Genomic DNA, 25761 nt, shown 5'->3' on the forward strand with positions numbered 1-25761 from the left:
ATTGAAGGCTGGTTTTTAAATTGATTATGATTGTTGTTTTGATATGTATATTATGTTTTATATTGTTGTATGTCGCCTAGAGTGTCCGTTAACCCGGACAGATAGGCGACTCAAAAATAAAATTTATTGTTATTATTATAAGTAGAGCGGGGGAATGGCGGGGGGTTTGGGATCTCCTGCCCTGTGGCCAGCCCTGCTGGGTGGCTATGCCACACCATGCCAAAAACCGGAGATCCAGGGACAGGGGGTGTGGTCTGGCCGGAGAGCCAGAAAACACCCCCGAAGCCGGAGACTCCGGCCGAAAACCGGAGATCTGGTAACTCTACAAGCAAGAGATGAAGCCATAGATCTTCCTGCTGTTGTTCCTCATTGACTGGTATTGAGAGGTGTGCTTTCTCTGATCCTGGAGATTGTATACAGACATCATGATTAAGTAAAATGATATTGAGAATAAAAAATTTAGACGTTCTAAATCCCAGTCATCAATTAAAACACCAATCCCAAAATAAGATCAATATGATCATCTTAATGTGATACATTTTCTCTGTGATAGCTAGAGCTACATGTTTTTAGGGCCACTTTTATAAGGTGCCCTGGAAATATTTTACATTGAAGGACAGGGTATTCATTAATAAAATTTTATTTTATTTATTATTTTATTTATATCCCGCCCTTCCTCACAGCAGAAGCTCAGGGCATTAATTTATTCAAAATTAATGAATAAATATAAGTACCAGTAATAAGGGAGGAAATCGTGCATATATATAGGGTTAGCTTACTATTTGAACAGGTTATTTGTAGTTTTCAAGTGTTGATCTCAACAACAATGCTGAAAATAGCATGTCTTGAGTTCTTAATTTTGGTACATCTCTTTTGCAAACGGGCCTTGGGATCACGATCGTGAATCACTTTTGAATCACATACTTGTGTGAGGGGGGAATCTTTTATGTGGGTTGACCATGCATCACCTTGGACATGTCTGCTGCAGGAGTTCAGGATCCAGGAATTCACACCCATACTAATTGGGTGTTAGAACAAATTAATCCAGAACTGTCACTAGAAGCTAAAATGATAAAACTGAGGTTATCATACTTTGGACACATAATGAGAAGACATGATTCATTAGAAAAGACCATAATGCTGGGAAAAACAGAAGGGAGTAGAAAAAGAGGAAGGCCAAACAAAAGATGGATTGATTCCATAAAGGAAGTCACATACCTTAACTTGCAAGATCTGAATGGGGTGGTTCATGACATGCTTTTGGAGGTTGCTGATTCATAGGGTCACCATAAGTCGTAGTTGACTGGAGGCACATAACAACAACAACCAAGGTTGCAAGTTGAATGCTGAAGCACCAGATTTATTAGAGTGAGGTGGGGAAGGGAAATTAAATTATATATTAAACAGTTTGGCACAGTATATGAAACATACATCTGCTTGTGTCTCTTACCTAAGACCCTACTTCATTTGCAACCCTAAAGCGGAGAATCAATTTTCAGGAGAGAAAGAGAGAGCTATACAGAAAAGTGTGGAGGAAAAGAGACAGGATCATGCCAGTTTTGCATGGGACTCCAGAAGACGCAGAAGGGGTAAATGCATTTCCTGTCCATTGCTCAGAGGTGCTGTTCCAGCTGTACATGGGTAGCAATATTAGGTGTGGATTAATGCCAGCACCAGTCTCACTGGCCAGGGATTCTATGCCTCGTGTTCCTGTGTAATTTCAGCTCTTGGGACTAACAAGCCCTGATGTTTAGTTGCTGTAAGGTCGCAGTGAGAGGGAAAACAAGGCAATATAATACCTCCTGTCTTGGAGCTGCCCATTCTGGTGTCCTATGTCCAGATATTCCTTACAGAGAAGAATGGTGTGGGAAGAAGTTCTGCATTGTTGGGGAAGAGGATTTTCTGTGTTTTTGGGAAGAATCCAGTCCTCTGCCTGAGACTGGCCCTTTTCTAGCATTTTAGTCTTGTAGGAATGCTTAGCAGAAAGGGATAAGGTGGGCTTTCGCAGCCCTAATCGTTTAAAATTCCTTTGATGATCCAGGTTTGTGATTACTATTGTGTCTCAGACAGGGTGTTTATATGCTGGTCCATAGTTTCCCAGGAAGTTTGGTCTTTGGGGGTTGGTATTATCCTATTTGCCCAGTTATGTCATAACTCAAGGACTGGTGTCCATATTGATTGCATGATAGGTGTATCCTGTGTCTTTGGCAAGAGGAAATCCACTTGAGATTAGATTAGATTAGATTTATCTTCTGAGTCAATGTTTTGTTTAACCAATTTTTTTCAGTTCCTGTACTGTTGTGACATACCAAAATAGAGAGCCAGCTTGCCTTGCTCTGGAACTCATGTCAATGGGTAAAGGGAGGGGAGCATTGCCAATATGCCTGCCTGGTCTCTCCAGGTTTGTAGTCCAGTGTCTAAAGACTATGGGAATGCTGCAGTAGGCAGCCATGTTACAGGCATTATCAGGCTTAGGCTTAGCCACTGTGGAAAATAGAGCCACATTCACACTATACATTTATTCCACTATTATTCCACTTTCAACAGTCATGGCTTCCCCCAAAGAATCCTGGGAAGTATAGCTTGTGAAGCTTTCTGAGAATTGTCTGAATCTGAGAACATGTGTGATGCCACCCCAATTTCAGTGATGATGGGTCGAGGGAAATATAGCCATGGGGATGTGGTGAATTACCATAGAAGACGAGGGCAAGGCTATCTGTGCCTTGTTCCTTGCTGTCACTCCACTCATGGAGCGGTTCCTCATTGCTCATCTGCTGTGTTGTTGTTTAACGTTAGACTGTTTGCAGAGGCTTACTGGGGTAACTGGTTCAGGTAGGTTTTGTTGGTGGGCTCTTGTTGTGTCCATATCAGGTGTTTAGGGGGAGTCTTAGTAAGGAGGGACATGGGTGATGCCACCTCAGTCTCAGTGATCATGGTTAGAGGGAGGTAAAGCTATGGGGAGGTGGTGAGCTACCATAGAAGACGAAGGCAAGGCTATCTACGCCTTGTTCCTTGCTGCCACTCATCTCGTGGAGGGGTTCCTCATTGCTCATCTGCTGTGCCCACTGGCCTGTGCTGTTGTTTAACACTAGATCAGTACACAATAAGACCACACTCATCCATGATTTGATTGTGGATTAAGGTACCGATTTGGTGTGCATTACTGAGACCTGGGTTGGTGAGGTGGGAGGAGTTGATCTGACCCAGCTTTGCCCACCTGGATACTCGGTGCAACACCAGCACAGGCTGCAGGGATGGAGGAGGGGGGGGAGGATTTGCTGTGGTGTACAGAACTTCCATGTCTGTCACCAGGATACCAATCTGTCTTGAAGCTGGCTGTGAGGGCCTGCACCTGGTGTTGAGCCAAGGAGACAGTAAACTAGGGTTGCTGCTGGTGTACTGTCCACCCTGCTGCCCAGCAGCTTGTCTGATCGAGCTGTCGGAGCCCATCTTTGCAGTGGTATTGGAGGAACCCAGAACAATAGTGCTGGGTGATTTCAATGTCCTTGCTGAGGCTGCCTCTAGTGTTCCAGCTCGGGACTTCATGACTTCCATGACGATCATGGGGCTGTCTCAAGTTGTCACTGGCCTGACATAGGGCAGGGCACATCCTGGACTTGGTTTTTGCTCCAGATGGAGGAAGGGGTGGTCTGGAGATGGGGGTGTGGATGTCTCCCCATTGTCATGATTAGACCACTTCCTGGTGAAGTTTAGACTTACGGCTCCGATCCTTCCCTGCAGGGGTGTGGACAGATTAAGATGGTCTGCCCCCGGAGATTCCTGAATGCCCTGGGGGAGTTTCCAGTAGATAGAGCAGGTGACCTTGTTGAAGCCCTTGTCACAATGTGGAACAGCAAGGCGTGTCAGACTCTTGACATGGTTAACCCCAAACACCCTCTCAGGCATTGTGGAGCCCGGTTTGCACCTTGGTACACCAGTGAGCTAAGGGCAATGAAACAGGCTGGACGATGGCTAGAGTGCAAGTGACAAAAGACGTGCTGTGAGGCTGATCAGGCACAAGTAAAACATCATAACCGTGCCTACTGTGCGGCAATGAGGGTGGCAAAGAAGGCCCGCTTCTCCGGCACCATTGCATCCTCAAGTAGCTGTCCAGTGGAGCTTTTCCGTATTGTCAGGGGTCTGTTGTCATCAGCTCCAGGAAATGGAGTTTTAGACCCTTCAGAGGCCCACTGTGAATTGTTTGCAAGGCACTTTGAGGGTAAAGTTGCTCGGCTCCGTAGCAGCTGAGGGGGTTTGACTACATGGATCCAGGGTGTGGTCAACGCATCATTGTGGGAGGGAGTGGTTCCAGCAACCTTGAAAGAGGCAGTGATCCGACCACTCCTGAAAAAGCCCACCCTGGACCCATTGGTTTGTGACAACTACTGACCGGTCACAAATACCCCCCTTTTTAGGGAAGGTGATTGAGTGGGTTGTGGCGCAGCAATTGCAAGTACTCTTGGATGAAACAGATTATCTTGACCCATCCCAGTCTGGGTTCAGGCCTGGTAATGGGACTGAATCAGCCTTGGTCGCCCTGATGGATGACCTTTATCGGGAGAAGGACAGGGGGAGTGCAACCGTGTTATTCTTACTTGATCTCTTAGCGGCTTTTGATACCATTTATCATAGTATCCTTCTGGGCCAACTTGGTGAGATGGGTATTGGAGGCACTGTTTTACAGTGGTTCCAATCCTATCTCAAAGGTTGTTTTCAGAGAATAGCACTGGGTGATTGTCTTTCGGCCCCCTAGCGGTTGTGCTGTGGGGTGCCGCAGGGTACCATCTTGTCCCTCGTGCTGTTTAACATCTATGTGAAGCCCTTGGGAGCGGTCATCAGGAGATTTAAGGTGAGGTGTCAGCAGTATGCCAACGATACCCAGCTCTATTTCTCTGTAACATCTGAATCAGGAGAGGCCATGCAAGCCCTTGACTGCTGCCTGGACTTGGTGGTGAACTGGATGAGGGCCAATAAATTGAGTCTGAACCCTAACAAGATGGAGGTACTGTGGTTTGGTGGTTCCTGAGTTCGGATAATTGGTCAGTTGCCTGCTTTGGATGGGGTTATACTCCCTCTGAAAGAGCAGGTTTGTTGTCTGGGGGTGCTCCTGGATCCATCTTTGTCGCTAGAGCCCCAGGTGACCTCAGTGGCTAGGAGTGCCTTTTACCAGCTTTGGCTGGTAAGACAGCTGTGGCTGTTTCTGGACTGGGATAGTCTGACCACTGTTGTCCATGCCCTGGTAACCTCCAGGCTGGATTACAGTAATGCACTGTATGTGGGGCTGCCCTTGAGGTTGATCCGGAAGTTGCAGCTAGTGCAAAATGCAGTGGCGAGACTGCTCACTGGGGCAGGGTATCGCCAACATGTCACCCCGCTGCTGAAAGAATTGCACTGGCTGCCCATATGCTACCGGGCCAAATTCAAAGTTCTAGTTTTGGTGTACAAAGCCCTATACAGCTTGGGACCAGGATACCTAAAAGACTGTCTTATCCTTTATATACCAAGTTGATCACTGCGCTCTGCAGATGAGAGTCTCCTGCAGATACCATCTCATCAGGAGGTCTACTCTGCACAACATAGGAAACGTACCTTTAGTGTGGTGGCACCTACCCTGTGGAATTCATTTAAATATTAGACGGGTGCCATCTCTGTTATCTTTTCGGCGCCTGTTGAAGACCTCCCTCTTTCAACAAGCCTTTTAAGTTGAGACCTTATCCCAGTCTGCTTCTGTGTTGGAATTGTTTTTTAATATGTTTTTAAAACTTTTTTTTAAAAAACCCCAATGTTTTTAACCTTTTTTAAAAAAAAGTCTTGAAAGCTTTAAAAAAATGTTTTTAAAGATGTTTTGTTTTAATGTATTTTAATGTCTGTTCTTGTGATGGTTAAAGTGTTTTTAGTGCTTTAGTTTGCCGCCCTGGGCTTCTGCTGGGAGGAAGGGTGGGACATACATACATACATACATACATACATACATACATACATACATACATTAATTGTTAGGAGGCACCTATGCTCCTCAGAGAGCTACAGAGAGACTGACTTTTAAACCACTCTGGCATTTGAAGCTCTATGATGGGAACAGGGCTCTCCTTACAACTCCCAGCACCCTTCACAAGCTGTCTTTCCCAGAATTCTTTGCAGAAAGCTATGACAGTGGAATAATAGTGGGATAAATTCCGCCAGGCCTTGAAGACCTGGCTTTTCAGACAGGCCTTCGGGACTTCTGGGGAGGGTTAATCTCTATGACTAATTGCCTATTACTCTGAACTGTCATTGTTTATAATTTTTATCGTTTGTATTGTATTATTATGATGTATTTTATTGTAACTGAGTTGTACGTCGCCTAGAATGGCCACTGGCCAGATAGGCGACACATAAATTAAATTATTATTATTATTATTATAAATGTACAGTATGGTGCGAATGTGGCCTGGGAAGCTAGACTAGAGGACCCATTGGTCTGATCCTGTAGGGCAGAGCTTGGAAAAGTTACTTTTTTGAACTACAACTCCCATCAGCCCAATCCAGTGGCCATGCTGGCTGGGGCTGATGGGAGTTGTAGTTCAAAAAAGTAACTTTTCCAAGCTCTGCTGTAGGGCTAATCTTATGTTGTTATGAGAGTCCCACTCTCATGTGTACACATCTCTGTAAATCGACCTCTGACCTAGCCATCTTCATGCCGCCTAGCTGGTACTCCAGCCTGCTAGGATTTGCCTTGAAAAGGGATGGGAGGATATCTTTTTTTCTTTGTTTTAATCCCCCCCAAATGGGCTGCATGAGTCATCTGTGCTGCAGCGTAAGAACAGGCTCCCCCCCCCCGCCCTGGCTGTAGCAGGAGCATCTTGGCTGGGCTAGCCTTGGGTTTTGTGAGAGGGAGAAAGAGACAGACGACAGATATACACAGAACCACAACCATACTGGTGTGACTACAGCAAATGGCTCCTGGGAGCTCTCTGTGGGGGAAGGCCATTATAAGGAGGCATCGGAGGAGATAATCTGGCTCCTTCAGCATTTACCAGGGGAAGGAAGCAGGTTAAGAACCAACCCATTAGTGGCACTGCCAGCGTTGAGGGGGCCCTGGACAAGGTGCTTACATTGATTTCTCCCCTGTGCTGCACTTACCTATTCCCCACTCCCCTATATTAATCTGCAGGGAAGGGAATGAACCCTGGTAAGGTGGGGCAGAGAATAGGTCTTTTTTTCTTCCCCTCTCCAAAAAAACAAACTTGTTCTCTCCCTCGCACTTCTAATCAGGCTGTGGGAAGGGGAGCAAACAAAAAGTGGGGAGAGAACAGGTTCTTGTTCTCTCGCTGAAAAAGAAAGAAAAAGGGGCTTATTCTCCCCTCCCCTTTTTGTCCAGGTGTCAGAAAAGAGACACTTCCCGTTTTCTGATCTCTTATTCAAAACATCCAGCACATCCAACAACCCCTGTAAGAAGTTTTGAATACAGATTAGAGGATGGGGAGAGTTCCTTTTCTTGCAAGCTGCATTGGAATTATATATATATTCCTCCTATGTTATGGATAGCTGAAGAAGAATGCTCTGTTTTTATATCAGGCAGATTTGAAGCTCAGTTATTCTTGTGGAATTAACTTTTTTCTTTACTGGAAACTATGCATTTATTTAACAACTGTAAAGACCTAACTGCAATAAGCTCCTAAATCTTAATTTTGCATGAGAGAAGAAAATCCTGATCTTAATAAAGCAGAATACAGGAACCACACAGTATTGCCTTATCTTTGAACTACCAAAGCTTATTTAAACATTTTTCTGAAATTTTCAGTAGGAGCTTATAATCAAAGGGGACTTATTTGAATACCTGAGGTTTTACTAGCCAGATGTCATAGGTTTTGTGCCTTTATTCTTCTCTCTTTCCCTCTTCTTTTTGATGTGTCTGTATTTCCCATTCATGCTTAGAACATGGCAAAAAATCAGTAATTGTATGGTGTAATATTTGGTACATTTAATTTAGGTAGTCTTGAATTTATTCATCCCAAATTCAAATTCTACTTAAGTACATACCCTTATGTAGTCAGTTTAACAAGCTTAGGCTCATCTCATGCAATTTAATTGTGGTTAAATAATGGAAGTTTCTGTGTTTTCCTCTTCCATCTGCTTATTAGTCTCCCATTAAAGATACACACCATGAGTTGTATTCAACCAAGCCCTACTCAGAATAGATCCATCGAAATTAATGAAATTAAGTTAGTCATGTCTGTTAACTTCAATGCATCTACTCTGTGTAGGAGTAGCATTGAATACCACCTGAAGTCTTCCCCCCCCCACAATTTACTGAGCTTCCATCCCATCAAATGTATGGGGGAAGGGAGGACTTTCTCAAACTCCATTATTTTTAGGTTGGATAAAACATTTTAGGATTTATTCTTTTCAGCTTCCCTTCCATCTAAACTTTGTTTGAATGTAACAGTGTGTTGTTAAAGGGAGTCAACCATGACCTTCAGGACAAGATCAAGAATTTGCTACAAGTGTCGGAAAATACCTTGTTTTTAACAACACCCTAAGAACTTGCTGTGACATTATAGATATGTTTTTAATAACTGGGAATGAACAAAACGGTCTTTCCATGGGTAGTTCCAACTACCTCCCCCTCCCTTCTCCCTCCCAGGTGTTTTTTACCATCTATGTTGAAATGTTCAGAGGAACTTGAAAGCTTGCACATTTGGTTGTTGTAATAAAAGTATTGCTCTAATCTGGGCTTTGGAATTTTTCTCATGGGCCAACATTGCTCCCTTTACTTTATATGCTTCCTCAGATAGGTAGTTTCTGAGTTTATGCTCATTTGAGTGAGTTGAGTGTTTTTTTGTGATTGGCATTAAGGTTACAATTCTCAACTTAGTAGGGAGAAAGTCCCTTTGAATTCAATAAATATACATAGGATTGCAGTGCATGACTTCCTTTAAAAAAGAAAAAGTGAAGGCAATTTGAATTAATGTAAGTTTCAAGAGTTGTATAGCAGTGAATCACATTTCTGAGAAAACAAGCTCCATTGAAATCGATAGGAGGTTGGCATGTTTAAATGTTTGCAGTCGGTCAGCTTCAGTGGAACTCAAGTGTTGGTGATGAGGAGGGCAGGGATGTCTAAACTTTCCTCAAATATTGTTTTACTCACTGCAGCCCTTTCCCCCTGACTGAACCCGATCTGAGTGATGTAGCTTTGGAAAAGAAATGCAGCATCCATGGTTTGGAAATGCAAGTTGGCTTTATAATGTATAGTTCTATCCTTAGATGCACATGCTCTTCTCTGCATTGTGACCATGATTTAAAAAGCTGTAGCAGTTACTTATATTTGGGCTTAAGCAAGACCTCCTGTGCCTTGAATTCATAAACTGTAGAAGGAATCATCTCAAAATTTGGCAATACCCAAAAGCTTGAGGGAGCGGGATTGGATTTTCTGGTGATGTTGAGGGAGATTTGTACTGAGGCTTCTTAAAACGCAAAGGTACAGCAATAGATTTACAGTCTTAACCAGTGGTTTTGTGTATTGTACAAAAAATAGTTTTGCTTCATTATAGATTTGCATAAATGTTTCATGTATTAGGTTGAAGCCTAGCCTTGTTTCCGTAAAGTTTACTGATCAAACAGAAGCTGGTGATTTGCCTTACTTCATTTGTATCTTTGTTAGTAATGTGCACATTAAAAACATTTTAAACACACAGATATACAATCGGTTTAAATAACCCAGTTTAGGCTGTTATCCTATGCATGCCTACCTTGGTGTAAGCCTAACTGAATACAGTGGGACCTACCTTTGAGGAAACATGTAGGATTGAGCTGTTAGTTTGAATAATTATTTCAAAAGTATATAATCTCTACTGTGGAACAAGGAGCATACCAGTATGTTGCTGTGCTATGGTTTTGAGGAGGGTGAGAAACAGTTCTTATTGGATATATTTTATCAGCTAACAGAGTCTATTCATAATTCAATCATGTGATTGCAACTAAAATGTTATCTGTATCTTTTAAAAAAACATTTATGTTGAATTTTTGTCAGAAAGATCACAATATTATGAATGTCAATTTATTTTCTGCAGTTATCATTGGTTAATTTTATTTGCCCAATTACTGAACTAGGTATACACATTAATACAACTTTAAACTTTGCAATGGAGATTTATGGAATGTGGTGCAAAGGTCATTGAAATTTTGTTGGAGTGGAGATGGGTACATATCAGATATCATTGTTTTTGAAAAACATAGTTGGCCTGCATGCTGTGTCAATGCTGCACATTGTTATTGGCAAAGGCATGAATAACATCTCCACAGCAAAGGCGGAAACGTGAACTTGCTTGGGTTGACAAAGACAAGTTTCTTCTGCTTGTATTGACCCTTTCTTTTCCCAGAGGGGAAAAAAACCAATCTGTTTATCCCCCACTTATGCTAAGTAGTCTGCGGATAGGATTGGCAGGGATCCAATGCCAGTGTCTGACTGGTGGCCTGCACCTACTCCAGAAACTTTCCTCATTTGTGTAAAAGAAAAAAAATCACCCTAATGAGCAGAGATGCATATATTAAGAAATGAGAAAATGGAAAGACCAGGAAGGAGCAGAACAAAAGTAAACTGCCAGGCACCCTGGACCTTCATGGGGTTTGTAAGATCCTATCTTGTCTTTGTCTCTGCTGAAATCCTTTTTGTGACCAGTCATCCATTCAAAATGTGGATACGAAACTTGAAATGCAGAACTATGTCCACCAGAAATGAAAAGTAATTCAGGAATACGGCTTCAGCTGTGATGAAAAGAGTGCTGGGATTTTTCATCCTAGCCTTAAATGCTACTGTTATTTATGGAGATGAAAGGTAATGTGCTGGAAGGGGGTGGAAAAAGGCAGAGGGATTCCTTAATCTGGTTGATGTAGAAAACTGGTGTCTACGAGACCTGCTAGAGATTGAGCTGCTAAAGAACAGAGTAGACTACTGACTGAATAAATTGTTATTTTAAGAGAGTATATTTTATGAGCCACCTGAGCTAAAAAGCTACTTGTTGGGGAGCAGCCCTCGCAATTAGTGAAGGAGCTACCCCTTGCTGGGAAGAAGACATGAACTCAGAGTATCTGATCTTCTTCCTTGATGAGAGATCTTCATGTTCTAGATCAACGTTAAACCTCTGCAGGAAAAACAAATCAACACACACAAAAAGTGTAACCTGGTTTGCACAACATGGTAAGCCAAACTGTAGCTTATTGGAAGCATGCTAAAGTGGAGGCTCCCAGAGAGGAGCTATGCTTGTCCCTGGTCCCTTTGGCCACTGCACCACATTTAAGCTAAGCCAAGGTTTGATTTAGTGTGTTGTCCAAACCCGAAATTGGGTTAAGATCTCTCCTTACTAATTACAGGGTATAACCAAGCATAAACCTTGGCCATAGCTGACAGAGAGGAGAGAGCATAACCACGAGCCCAGTTTGGACAACATGTGAAGCCAAAAATTGACTTAGCTCAGCATGGCGTGGGAGCAATAAAGACCAGGAAGGAACAAAGTGATTGTGAAAAGGAGCCTGTACATCCACTTAGTCCCGATAAGTTGTAGTTTGGCTTACTGTGTTGTACGAACCTGGCTGTATGTTTTGTGGAAGCAAATTATAGAAACAAAAAGGGGATAGTTCTTTTGCACAAGGAGAAGTGCCATTAGGCCAGTATTTTGAAGAATAACACACTATTTGCCTGCATTAGAAAAGCAAGCAGATGCAAGCCCCATGTATTAAAATTCCCCCCCTTTTAAGAGTGCTTTTGAGAGCACTTTCCTGGAATACCAATTGGTGACTAGAGACACTGGAGTCTCCTCTTCCTTTAGAAGAGGGAGTTTTTCCAACCCTGCCTGACAAGCAGCACCATCTGGAATTCATTATTGTACATGCTGCTAGAAGGAATACAGCCCTGTCCTTCTTCACTTTGGACCACTATAGCAAGTGGTGAAGCATTTGACATCTTGGTTCTGTGGAAAACTTGAACCAGTAACATTGCAGAGATAAGTGACCACCCCAGACATTCAGAATTATCCTTTGTTACTTTCAGTTTCTAAATGAGTTTTCCATGTGGCATGAAGAGTTGCTCTACATACAAGTCCACAGCTCCCCAGCTCCCTTGGACCAGTAGTGGTAAGTTTTGAAGTGCAGGAGCTAGTCTTGATGGTCCCCATAGTCATGCCCCTAAGGAGAGTTAAAAAATACAAGCAGCTGATGTGATACACACACATTTATATACACACTCTCTCTCCAAAAGACAGCAGTACATAGCATACTACCCAGTTTATTAGGTTCAGCTGACAATCATAAAATAGATATTGTAGAATAAATTAAGTTTGTAAAACACATTAAGCTTTAACAAAAGATCTTCAGTCAGTCGAAATGGTTTTAATTAGAAATGCAAACAACCTTTAGAAATCCCATCACAGGAAAAGTATCCAGCCTCTGGTTGATTGAGTTTCTAATTCTTTGGCTTCCTCTATGCCACTTTGTCACAAATAACAGTAAAACCTGAAAGCCTCACTATCACCTCATTCACTTGCCACAGTAAGGAAAGTCAATTACCCTGGTGTTATGGCAGATGGGAGACAGCCAGTGTGGTATAGTGGTTAAGGTGTTGGACTACGACTTGGGAGACCACATTTTGAATCCCCACACAGCCATGAACCTCACTGGGTGACCTTGGGCCAGTCATTGCATCTCAGCCTCAGAGGAAGACAATGGTAAACCCCCTCTGAATGCTGCTTACCATGGAAACCCTATTCATAGGGTTGGAATTGACTTGAAGGCAGTCCATTTCATTTTTCATGGCAGATGGTGTCATTTTCCCTGAAAAAAGTCCAGAAGCTGCACACCCCCACTGCCTGTTCCTTCTCCAGCACACCACCCTCTTGGACATGCAGGACTAGTTTGGTGATTCCTGGAATCCTAGCCTATAAAATGTAGTTTTCCTTTGTGTATAATAAAAATGTGCTTCAAAAATCTGTTTCACTAATTGCTTTGGAAATAATGAATAATTAAAAAACTTCTGGAGATTAAATAAACAATTTGAGTGTCCTTGTGTATCTATTTTTAAAGGAGCAAAATTCAATTACTACATTGGACAGCTGATATTGCATAGCATGTCTTTCTGTTGAAACAGAATGTCCTTTTTCAAATGAAATCCTTTTCAAGCTGGCAGTGAAACTAAAAAATTAGGGCACAAATAGAAAGCTATAAAACATATTTATGATTTGCTTGGCAGCACTGCTTATTTTAGTCTATAATGATTGATTTTTGCATAATGTTAAGAGCAGTTTCATTAAATAAAAACAACCCAGTCTGTGTTGTTAATGTTCTCAGTCATTTGTGTGTGTGTGTACACACACACACACACACACACACACAGAATTGAATAATATTTGTCAGATCTGAACAAGTATTGCTTACTGTAAAACAGGTTTTTAAGCTAAACGACGTCATTTCCTCGCAGGCAACCTTCTGGGAGGCCACATGTCAGTAGTAGGTAGGACCAGAGGCAAAATGTTGGTGTACCCAGAAGCAAAAGTGTACAGAGCAATAGATGTCACTCTTACCTTTGTACAGTAGGTTACATTCCTACCATGCAAAAGTTGGAGGTTTCTTCACACATCCATATCTCTCTGTTCTCCTTCCAGGCAAGCAAGAGACATTATCAGAATTGAAGGACAGATTCCAACCAGGCAAAAGCACTCAAGAAGGATGTGGCCTGGGGGAGTCCCATGGGCTGGATTCAATTGGCTGGAGGGCTGCATGTGACCCTCAGTAAGGTTCCCTGTCCCTGACAGAAAACAAGGGACACCATCTTACTCCTGAAGGATTCTAGAGTGACTTCTAACCTAGTTCCTTCTTTAATAGGGTTTGTCTGCTAGGTTCTCCCTGCATCAGACCAGAAGCTATGAAGGACCAGAATTCTATGAGTAATCTACTCCATGCTTAACAGGATGTAATTGGTCCAACATATTGAAGTACTTATTTAGCATTACTTCCTTTCCTATAATCCATATTGCACCTGCTTGTCCAATAATAATGGATTCTTTTCAACTTGTACAACCCGAGGATGTGGACAGGATCCTTGGAGAGGTGAGGCCCACCACATGTCTGTTAGACCCTTGCCCTTCCTGGCTTATTAAAAGTGCCAGAGGGGGCCTGGCTGAGTGGGTGAAGGAAGTGGTCAGTGCCTCCCTACAACAAGGCAGAGTTCCAATGTGCCTAAAGGAGGCAATTGTAAGGCCTTTGCTGAAAAAGCCCTCCCTGGACCCCTCTATTATGGATAATTATTGGCCAGTGTCTAATATCCCATTTCTGGGCAAGGTAATAGAGCGTGTGGTGGCCTCCCAACTACAGGGATTCCTGGATGAAACAGATTATCTAGATCTATTTCAGTCTGGTTTCAGACCTGGTTATGGGACGGAGATGGCTTTGGTCGCCTTGGTAGATGACCTACGCAGAGAACTGGACAGGGGCAGTGTGTCCCTGTTGGTTCTGTTGGACCTCTCAGCGGCTTACGATACCATCGACCATGGTATCCTTCTGGGTCGCCTTACCGGGATGGGATTTGGGGGCACCGTTTTACGATGGCTCCATTCCTTCCTGGAGGGTTGAACCCAGAAGGTGGTGCTGGGGGATTCCTGTTCGACTCCTTGGCTGTTGGCCTGTGGGGTCCGTCAGGGTTCAGTTTTGTCCCCCATGCTATTTAATATCTACATGAAACCACTGGGAGAGATTGTCCAGAGGTTTGGGGTTCGGTGCCATCAGTATGCAGATGACACGCAACTCTACTTCTCCTTTCCACCTAATTCCAAGGAAACTGTCTCGGTTCTAAACCAGTGTCTGACAGCAGTGGTGGACTGGATGAGGGTGAACAAGCTGAAGCTTAATCCAGACAAGACAGAGGTGCTCCTGGTCAGTCGAAAGGCGGATCAGGGAATAGGGGTTCAGCCTGTGCTGGATGGGGTTACACTCCCCCTGAAGACACAGGTTCGCAGTTTGGGTGTGCTCCTGGACTCAGCCTTAAACCTGGAGGCCCAGGTTTCTGCGGTGGCCAGGAATGCTTTGGCACAGTTAAGACTAGTGCGCCAACTGCGCCCATTCCTGGAGTCGTCTGATCTGGCTATGGTGACACATGCCACACATGCCTTAGTTACATCCTGCTTAGACTACTGTAACGCGCTCTATGTGGGGCTGCCTTTGAAGACTGTTTGGAAACTTCAGTTGGTGCAACGAGCTGCAGCCAGAATGTTAACTGGGGCTGGTTACAGGGACCATACAACTCCCCTGCTGCAACAGCTCCACTGGCTGCCAGTCTGTTTCCGGACACAATTCAAAGTGCTGGTTATGACCTATAAAGCCCTATACAGCTTAGGTCCAGGCTATTTGTCAGACCATATCTCCCTATATGAACCTTCCTGGGCCCTGAGATCATCAGGAGAGACCCTTCTCACGATCCCAACACCTTCACAAATGCGACTGGTGGGGACATGAGATAGGGGCTTTTCGGTGGCTGCCCCTAGCCTCTGGAACTCCCTCCCTAGGGAGGCAAGAGTGGGCTCCTTTGTGCAGTCCTTCCGCCAACAGCTAAAGACTTTTTTCTTCCGGCAGGCCTTTGGAACTGAAGGTTTTAAGGGTAGTGACTGAAGGGGATGCTGTATGTTATTGTTTTACTTGTATGCTCCTAAACTGGGTTGCAGTATTTTAAGTGTATATCTAATTGGTTTTAACATCTTAATAGTTTAATCCTGTTTTAATGCTGATTTTATATGTTTATATGTTTTATATTTTTATAGGTTCTTAATGATATGTACTTATTTTTATCTGGAAGCCGCCTTGAGTTCCAGTTTGGAAAAAGGGTGGGGTATAAATAAAGACAACAACAACAACAACAACAACAACAATAGTAATAATAATAATAATATCTGAGCAAAACTGCTTTCATATTGCCCTGATTTGCACCACACTAACACCTTTCCATAGTTATATTCTTGAAGCGTGAATGTTGTCAACTAACATTTTGCATTCCCAGTTCCTTCCTTGAGTTCCATTATGATTCTTGTACTTTAGCCAAGCTCATGGTCCCACGTGCTTTCCTCCCTCGTTCAGATTTCACCCAACACCAGCCATCTGTATGTTACCAACCCCATGCATTTTCCCATTTGGACTTAATGCCTTCCACCCATCCCTTTGCTGCTGTCTCTTACCTGACCCTCCATTGCTTTTATTGGTGTCCTTGCTACCACCTGAATTTATACTAAGTAAAGAACATGGTTGGCTCCAGCAAATGGCAAGATTGGACATTAGCGTGGACCACAAGCCCAGCAAAGGACTCCCTTCTCAAGTGGTGCCTATATTCCTATTTTCTACAAGACATACAAATAGGTTGGAAACAGCAAGAGAGGCCAAATATGCTAACCTTGCTCTTATAAGAGTAGGCTGGCTTTTCATTGGTCTGGTCCCAGATCTCTGTTCTCCCTTGTTTAGCATTTTATATTAAGCTTATAAGTACCCTTTCTGCTTACATTTCAAATGTAAACAAGCAAGTATAGGATTGAGCAATCATGGAAACCCAGAAGGAATCTTACTGAAAGATCCTGGGTCCGGTGCTCTTCAACATTTTTATTAATGAATTGGATGAGGAGGTGCAGGGAATGTTTATCAGATTTGCAGATGATACAAAATTGGGAGGGATAGCTAATACGCTGGAAGACAGAAGCAAAATTCAAAGTGATCTTGATAGGCTGGAGCATTGGGCTAAAAACAACAGAATTAAATTTAACAGGGATAAGTGCAAAGTTCAAATGTTTAAGATATGCAGATGATACCATACTACTAGCAGAAACCAGTAATGATCTGAAATGAATGCTGATGAAAGTTAAAGAGGAAAGCACAAAAGCAGGGCTACAGCTGAACATCAAGAAGACTAAAGTAATAACAACAGAAGATTTATGTAACTTCAAAGTTGATAATGAGGACATTGAACTTGTCAAGGATTATCAATACCTTACCACAGTCATTAACTAAAATGGAGACAATAGTCGAGAAATCAGAAGAAGGTTAGGACTGTGGAGGGTAGCTATGAGAAAACTAGAAAAAGTCCTCAAATGCAAAGATATATCACTGAACACCAAAGTCAGGATCATTCAGACCATTCCTGATCTCTATGTATGAAAGTGAAAGATGGACAGTGACAAAAGGGGATAAGAGAAAAATCAACTCATTTGAAATGTGGTGTTGGAGGAGAGCTTTGCAGATACCATGGACTGTGAAAAAGACAAATAATTGGGTGTTAGAACAAATTAAACTAGGACTATCATTAGACGTTAAAATGATGAAACTGAGGTTATCATACTTTGGACGCATAATGAGAAGACATGATTCACTAGTAAACATAATAATGCTGGGGAAAACAGAAGGGAGTAGAAAAAGAGGAAGACCAAAAAAGAGATGGATTGATTCCTTAAAGGAACCCACAGACCTGAACTTACAAGATCTGAACAGGGTGGTTTACAACAGATGCTACTGGAGGTTGCTGATTCATAGGGTCGCCATAAGTCGTAATCGACTTGAAGGCCATAACACACACACAACACAAGTATAGTTTCCAAATCGCATGAAGTATTAGTTCCCCTCTATTCAGCACTGGTTAGCCTCATCTTGAGTATTGCGTCTGGTTCTGGACATTGCACTTTAAGAAGGATGCATATAAATTGGAACAGCTTTAGAGGATGATCAGGGGACTGGAAACAAAGCCCTATGAGGAGAGACTGAAAGAACTGGGCATGTTTAGCCTTGAAAAGAGAAGACTGAGGGGAGATATGATAGATTCTTCAAGTACTCGAAAGGTTGGCACACAGAGATTATCCCCAAGTGAAGGACATAGAATGATGGGCTCAAATTACAGGAAGCCAGATTTCGAATGAACATTAGGAAAAAACTTCCTAACTGTTACAGCGGTACGATAATGGAACCAATTACCTCTTCTCCCAGGCATTTTAGCATGTGTTCTAGATGTATTTTAAATTGTATTTGTTTTTAGTTATTGTAAACCGCCCAGAGATTAAAAATTACCTAGGGAGATGGTGGACTCTCCAGCGCTGGAGGCATCCAAAAGGCAGCTAGACAGCCACCTGTCGGGTAGACTTTAATTTGGATTCCTGCATTGAGGAGGGGGTTGGACACGATGGTCTTATAGGTCCCTACCAACTCTACTATTCTAAAGGACCCGTGAAATAAATTTGTCTAGTTAGTGATATGTTTTTGGCCTAATTTGGTATGGGCAATGTCAGCAGGGAGAAAGACACAGTACAAGGGCAAACTAGGTGTTGAGCAAGCAGTGTTACAGGAGATCTGTCACTAGATCTCCCAGTGGCCTTTTTTAATATTTAAAAGTAGCTGTATGGGCCTCCAAATTGGATGGGGACCATGGCTTTGCAGGGAGGGAGGGTTTAATTAACTTTCTCCATCACAGCAATTTCAGGGGAGATGCGACTGTAGAATTTGCTATTAGCTGAGAAGAAAATGGGCAAATACAATAAGACTACTCTCTCCCCCCACTCCCCTTCTGTAGCTAATAGAAACTATGAGAGGGGGAAGATTCTTATGGGGAAAGGGTTTAACCCCAGGGCCATGTCCCAGCATATTTTGCAAGTCCTTCATGGCTGTTTTTTAGGCAAAGAAAAAGACACTGGGAGACTTTTATCAGATCTTTTGTATCACATCTAGTTTGGCCACCATGCAGTAACAACATGGCAGAGCACAAGGTTTAACACTATCCAGCTTCACACATTTTTGCAGCTTATTTTGCTTTAGAAAGACTATTTGCAATTCTTCAGTGCAGTACAACTTCAACCATATTTTCACTGATTCCCAAGTGTGTTCAGTCTAGCTGGTACATACTATCTCATTAAATAAAGCTCAACTTGGCCCATGCTATCCATTCAGTGCTGAAAAGTACTAAACCTCATCTCGAAGTCGTCCATCCTTGTTATTTTCAGATGCATTTTTTTAAATTGTTCAACCATAGATGTGACTGAATGAGTAACTGAGGGATACTCTCAGATATCATTATCTGGAAGCTGATTACATCATTGCCATGGGTCTGACATACTAATTCATTTTGTCAATTCAACTATCGTTTTTGCTTGTGCTCATACTGCTTTCTCATAAGTAACTGTTAGGAAGAGTGATTTTCATTGCTGAATCTTTGTCATCCTAGTTGGCAGAGTCTCTTTTTTAGAGGGTGGAGATTGTTTTCTTTTTGCCACTGCTTTTAGCTTTATGCTTTGAAGAGCACTTGTGCATTAAGAAACATAGAATTTAAACACACATACACAGATTTCATGTGTTCCCATGTAATTTCATGTTGATCTGTCATTATAGCTGTCCTGGGTAATGGTGAGAGTACACAGCTCATGGATCAATCCCATGTTGCTTTGCAACACAAATGGTGCAGATGGATATAAGTAGGGAAGAATCAGTAGCAAAAGGGGGGTATTTAGTCATTCTGCCCGATCACTGACTCTCACCTGTGAATGTTGCCTCCCCCTGGCTGCTTTTTAACCTGTTTTCCCCAAGCTGGGCTCTGAGATCGAAATAGGCTGAGTGAGGAAACCACATTTATCAGGGTAAATGTTGGGGTTCGGTGCCATCAATATGCCGATGACACTCAACTCTATTTCTCTTTTCCACCTGAAGCCAAGGAAGCCGTACAGGTCCTAAATCAGTGTCTGGCATCAGTGATGGACTGGATGAGGGCAAACAAGTTGAGATTAAATCCTGATAAAACAGAGGTACTCCTGGTCAGTCGGAGAGCAGATCAGGGAATAGGGATTCAACTGGTGCTGGATGGGGCTGTATTCCCCCTGAAGTCTCAGGTTCGCAGTTTGGGTGTACTCTTGGACTCAGCTTTGAATTTGGAGGCCCAGATTACTGCTGTATCCAGGAGCGCCTTTGCCCAATTAAAACTGGTGCACCAGCTGTGCCCGTTCCTGGAGCTGCCTGATCTGACTAGGGTGATGCATGCCTTGGTTACATCCCGCTTAGACTACTGTAACGCGCTCTATGTGGGGCTGCCTTTGAAGACTGTTCGGAAACGTAAATTGGTACAAAGAGCTGCAGCCAGAGTGCTAACTGGGGCTGGTTACAGGGACCATACAACTCCCCTGTTACAACAGCTCCACTGGCTGCCAATTTGTTTCCGGTCACAATTCAAAGTGCTGATTTTGACCTACAAAGCCCTATACGGCTCAGGTCCAGGCTATTTGACAGATCGTATCTCCCTACATGAACCTGTCCGGGATTTGAGATCTTCAGGTGAGGCCCTTCTTGTGCTCCCCACACCTTTGCAAGTACATATGACGAGGACACGAGATAGGGCCTTTTCAGTGGCCGCCCCTAGGCTATGGAATTCCCTTCCGAGTGAGGTGCGATTAGCTCCCTCCTTGCTGTCTTTCCGGCGACAAGTAAAGACTGTTTTATTTCAACGGGCATTTGGGATGGAGAATGACCAAGATTAAATGTCATAGGATTGGTGACTACAGTATATGATTTTATTATTTTAAATTGTCCGCTGTTTTTAACGTATGTTTTATGGTTTTTAATTTTTCTCATCGTTTAATTATATTTTAATTGTATATTTCTGTATGTTTTAATGGTGTTATTTTTAGTTGTAAGCTGCTCTGAGTCCTATTGGAAAAAGGGCGGGGTAGAAATAAAGTTTATTATTATTATTGTTCCTTCCCTAGATAGACTTTGAGTCTGAATCTTTTGCAGCTAGAGGCTTAAATTCAATGTGGTGGCACTCTCTTGCCTAATGGGAAAAGGAGGAACGGGAGACCTTTTGTTACTGCTTTCCATGCCTTTCTATTTTTATAGTCTAAATTGGCATTTTGAAAGCCAGGACAAGTTTTGCTAATAAGAAGTTTAAGCATGACTCTGAGAGACATTGTGATGCTTCCCCTGCTCTCCTTTGGGAGGAGGGGCAGGATACAAATGTAATAAACAAATGCAGTGACTTCTATCTAGTTGATTTGCAAAATGTGTAGATAGAAGCATCTTGACATCAGACATGAGACAAGGAGAAAGACTTCCTGATCAAGGATGAGTGTTTTTTCCTCTTCCTGCTCCTTCCACTTCTTGTATTTCCTTGAAAGAGTAAAGTTTGTTTCTTACCAAGTTGTAGGCTAGACAAGAGGCTCAGACCGTACAGACCAGCCTTTCCCAACTAGTGGGCCACCAGATGTTGTTGGACCACAACTCCCATCAGCCTCAGCCAGCATTGCCAATGGTCAGGAAAGATGGGAATTGTGGTCCAACAGCAGCTGGTGGCCCACTAGTTGGGAAAGGCTGGTACAGACCTATATCTTTCCATGCTACTGTAGCAGAGTCTCTCCCTTCCCTTTTTGATCTTACTGTTTTTTGGGGGGGGAGACTTTTAGAGAATTGGTGTTGCTTGAGAGTGGCAGAGGCAAGTCTGGTTCTTCAGGTCTACTCCCATAACAAAAAGGCCAAATGCAAGTAGGGAGGATCTCTTTCCATCCCTCTTTGTTGCAGCCTGGGTGGACACCCATCCAAATATTGGAAAGACCTCAGATAGTTTTAAAATAAAACCCATTTTGCTGAGTTAGCGCAACACACGATATGTAAGAATGAAAGGCAAATCAGCAAAAGAGGCCAGAAGGCAGTAACTGTAAATTACTTCATAACCACAAGGAATGAAAAACTAAAGATATTAGCGATGCCTCCATGAAAACTATTGGTCAATAATCTGGGGTGGGATGATGATGATGATAATATAAAACCAGCATTTGAAATATTAGCCAGGTAGGACTGGACATTTGAGATATTGTGTTAAGTGTTGATGGAGAGTTTTGTGTGGTGTTAAATGTGTGATGACAGTTTATGTGCTAGAACACTCCTTGTAAATCTGCATAATAAAGCATCCCTTCTCACTTTCTACAGTGGGCTGTTTATGATATGAGTGCCACTAATATGTAGAATAGCAGCCTGGTGGCGTTTTAATACTATACTTGTGCGCTGCTATAGGATGGTAATAGCAATCTTTCCTTAGCTGCAGGTGGATCTACAGGCTCCTGCCTGGTTGGCAAGTGTACCACAAATGAAGGTGAAATGTGCAAGTATCACTCAATTGCACTACTATACGGTGTATATGCAGCTCTCCTTGGCGAAATTTTGCTAAGGAGCAAGCAGGAATGCAGGCTTAACTGTATGTGATAGGCAGAGTTAAGTCTGTGGGCCTGTTTGCTGTTGTCCAAGGATGGTTTCCACTAATTACAGTTCATGCCGCTTGTGGCATGCACGCTGCAAGCTGGCCATCTGAGGGTTATGGTGTTATGTGATGGAAGGCTCAAGAAGGAGACCTTATTTACTCTGGCCTCCTAGGTTACATCCTAATCACAGCTGCTGGTCTGGACCTTTTGGTGCTGGTATTCTTAAGGACTGGTGGTGCCTTCACCACTTCCTCTGATAGCTCCAGGGGTTCTTCAGTAGGTCTCCCCCTCCAAGAGGATCCTCAGTGCTGATTCCAAGGGACCCTGCTGTTCCTTAAGGTCCTTGACTTGTGGGGTGTCTGGTTTGTCCTTTGAGGCCTCTGCATCAAGTACTAGATTAGGGCTAGGCATGACACCTTCCACAAAATACAGTCCATAATACTTATGGCATGCATGCTGCAAGTTGTCCGCAGGTAGGTTATGGTGTTATGTGATGTCCTTATTTCTGCTTTGCTATTAATTTGAGAATTTCCAGGAATTCCACTAGTATTTATGAAAAAAATATTCACTGAAGCATTTTTCGCATCATATTTCAAGGTGGTGAACACAAATGTTTAAATATAACCATCAAGAATTAAAATCATAACAAGTCCACTGAAATTAAGCACCTGCATAACCAGGGAGCATAAATATGTTTTTGGTAGGTGCGAAAATGTCACTAACATTTTATGTAAAAATAAATAGTTGCTCCCTTTAACTGCTTATATAATAGATAAATAATTGAGTTAATATACTGTGGCTTTTGGGGAGGCAGTGTGGTACATTCCTTGGGGATCTGGGTTCCACTATTTGATTAGCTGTGAACTTGTTTATTTATTTATTTATTGTTTGATTTATATCCCGCCCTTCCTCCCAGCAGGAGCCCAGGGCGGCTTGTTAGGTAGTCTCTCATGCAAATTGAACATAGGAAGCTGCCTTAAACTGAGTCTGATCATTAGTCCACTTAGCTCAGTATTGTCTATACTTACTAACAGTAGCTCTCCAGATTTTCAGGCAAGGGACTCTCCCAGCCATACCTGGCGATGCCAGGGATTGAACCTCAGACCTTCTGCATGCAAAGCAGATGCTCTTCCACTCAGGTACGGCCCTCCTTTCACAAGGCTCTTTGTGTTTCCCATGGCAAAATAAGAGACTCATTTTGTCACGTGTTGTGTGGATGAATAAGAAAAGTGCACTAATCTCTTCATTATTTTATCTGTCCTGATCATTACATTTTTAAAATCTCTTTTTCATTCTCTCTCTCTCTCTCTCTCTCTCTCGTAGCAGAATAGCTTTGGACCATACACATTGTTAGTGATCCCCCAGTGGCTTTAGTTTTTGCTTTTTAATTGCTGTTCCCAAAGAATATGCTCTGATAACACATCCTGACAATGCTGCACTGACTGAGATCATGAACAAGTCAGTTTTTACAATATGCTTAACAACCACAAGATTCCTACTGGAAGAAGTTTAGAGATGGATCATTGATTGATACCTACATGTGGTGGAGGTTTGTGAAAGTGAGCATATCAATACGGGAGGAGGTGTAGTGTTTCTATCCATTAATGAAAAGGCTGTGGAGAGAGAGCAGGCTTACAAGTGCACATCCTGGAACGATGAGAAAGACGGATGGTTGTCGAACAGCGCAGCATCTTCCTTCAGGTTTCACTCATTTGCTGGGGTGTAGAGTTAGATCTATAGTACCATATACGTATTGTAATTCTGTCTTTAGCCTTGTTAAACAAATGGATAGTAGAAGGATGTACCAAAAGTATGTTTTTTCCAGATGCTCTGTGATGCATGTAGGAACCCAAGAATTCAACCTTTGTAATCTTCAGGTATTCTTTGCCGCTCCTTCCTGCTTTTCAAATAATTTTTGAGGAGCAATTGCTGCTTTTTTGTTTTGTTTTCCATGATGTGACTGATAGTGTGTTTTGTCTCTCCCCACCCCCATCCATAGATGCAGAAGATGGCATAGCAACGGATCCAGCCTTCCACCAAACTGGGGTCCCTCTGTGCACTGCAGTTGGACTGATGTGAAGCTTTTGTTTTGGACTGAAGGTGCCTGTCCACAGCTTTTCCTGAAATCCATTCTCTCCTAATTCATGAGCCAGCAGGATGTGGTCGCCGTGCTTTCAGAACGCCTTCTCATAGCTGCATACAAAGGGCAAGTGGATAATGTTGTGCAGCTTATCAACAAGGGTGCCAAGGTAGCCGTTACCAAGGTAACAAGAGAAAAACTCCTTACAAATTCGCTGAGAACTAACCCCACTCCCAAACCTTTCATTCTCTCTGATAAATGTCCTTCTGGCTTTGAAAATGTGATTGTTCTTGGAAATGGTGTGGCCGAAAGTGTTTGGTTTTTTTCCCCTTGGGCAGTTGCATTTATATAAGACACCATTTAGATACGAAATAATTTTCCTTCCATTTCTGCTATTTTTCCTTCTCCAAGAGGAAGACGCACAGAGCTTCATAAATGTGCAGAGCTGAACAGTGTTTCCCTGGAGCTGCCTGAAAAAACAACAACACTTCATATGCTTTAAAAGGGAGGAGAGTGTCTTGTTTGTAATGGGGAATGTTACTTCAGCTGTAAATAACATATTTTAGGGAAGAGGGCTGTGGATAAAATGTTCATCCTATAATGCCCAGTAACACACTGGATACTTCTAATATACCATGTAAACCTAATTGTTTTTCCAGCTTAAGGGGTGTGTGTGTGTGTGTATGTGTGAATTAGGGTTAGAAAACTTTGACCCAGCATTTTGAAAGGCTTCTAAGTTTCACCAAACTATTGTTTGAAATGAAATTGTTTCCCAACCATATATGTTTAAAAATGGAAACTACCAGAATATATATCTCTATGAGGAAAGGGGATCTTTGTATTTTATGTTGCCTTGGAGCCAAGGAGTTAGGAATCAAGTTGCTTCTCCTCCATTCTGCCAGAAGCCAGCAGTTTAAACACGTGCTGCTGTTCCAAAATGAGCAGAATGAAAGTTGCTGGTCTTTAATGGCAGGCTTTTGCGCTGCATTCTTGACGCCACTAGAGTCAAGACATGCAAAGAATGCTAGAAAAAGGAGGCAAAGTTGCACACTGATAATTCCTTTTGTCCTGAGCAAAACAACCCTTGGGGGTGGGTCATAGCACTTTTGTGCATAAGGGCCCAGGTTCAGTCCCTGACATCACTAGGTAGGGATTGGGAAAGACTTCTCTCCCGAACCCTGGAAAGCTGCTACCAGTCAGAATAGACAGTACTGAGCTAGATGGACCAATTGCCTGACTGTATAAAGTAGCTTCCAATGATGATGATAATGATCTTTAGTTGTTGTTGTTATTATTATTAATGAACCGCTTGCTATGAAGCACCTTAAGGCATTTTACAATACAATAAAAACATATGGAAAACAATTACATATATAAAAACAGAACAATTGCATACATAAAAAACAATTTCTACCATACAGATACTGACTGGGACAAAAATCTTCACCTGGAAGGCTTGTT

The 25761-nt window shown here is 42.6% G+C and overlaps 1 protein-coding gene across 4 annotated transcripts in view; it reads left to right on the forward strand.

The window, feature by feature from the left end:
• ANKRD6 (ankyrin repeat domain 6) overlaps positions 1-25761 on the forward strand; it is a 128939-nt gene that overhangs the window by 51098 nt on the left and 52080 nt on the right. For all 4 annotated transcript variants that reach the window (XM_061623322.1, XM_061623321.1, XM_061623324.1 and 1 more), the window contains one exon: positions 24220-24484. In XM_061623322.1, the coding sequence (XP_061479306.1) occupies positions 24365-24484 (120 nt within the window). In that variant the 5' untranslated portion in view covers positions 24220-24364. The remainder of the gene's footprint in view (positions 1-24219; positions 24485-25761) is intronic.

The sequence above is a fragment of the Rhineura floridana genome, chromosome 4 (assembly GCF_030035675.1).
Source record: "Rhineura floridana isolate rRhiFlo1 chromosome 4, rRhiFlo1.hap2, whole genome shotgun sequence".
NCBI classification, from domain to species: domain Eukaryota; kingdom Metazoa; phylum Chordata; class Lepidosauria; order Squamata; family Rhineuridae; genus Rhineura; species Rhineura floridana.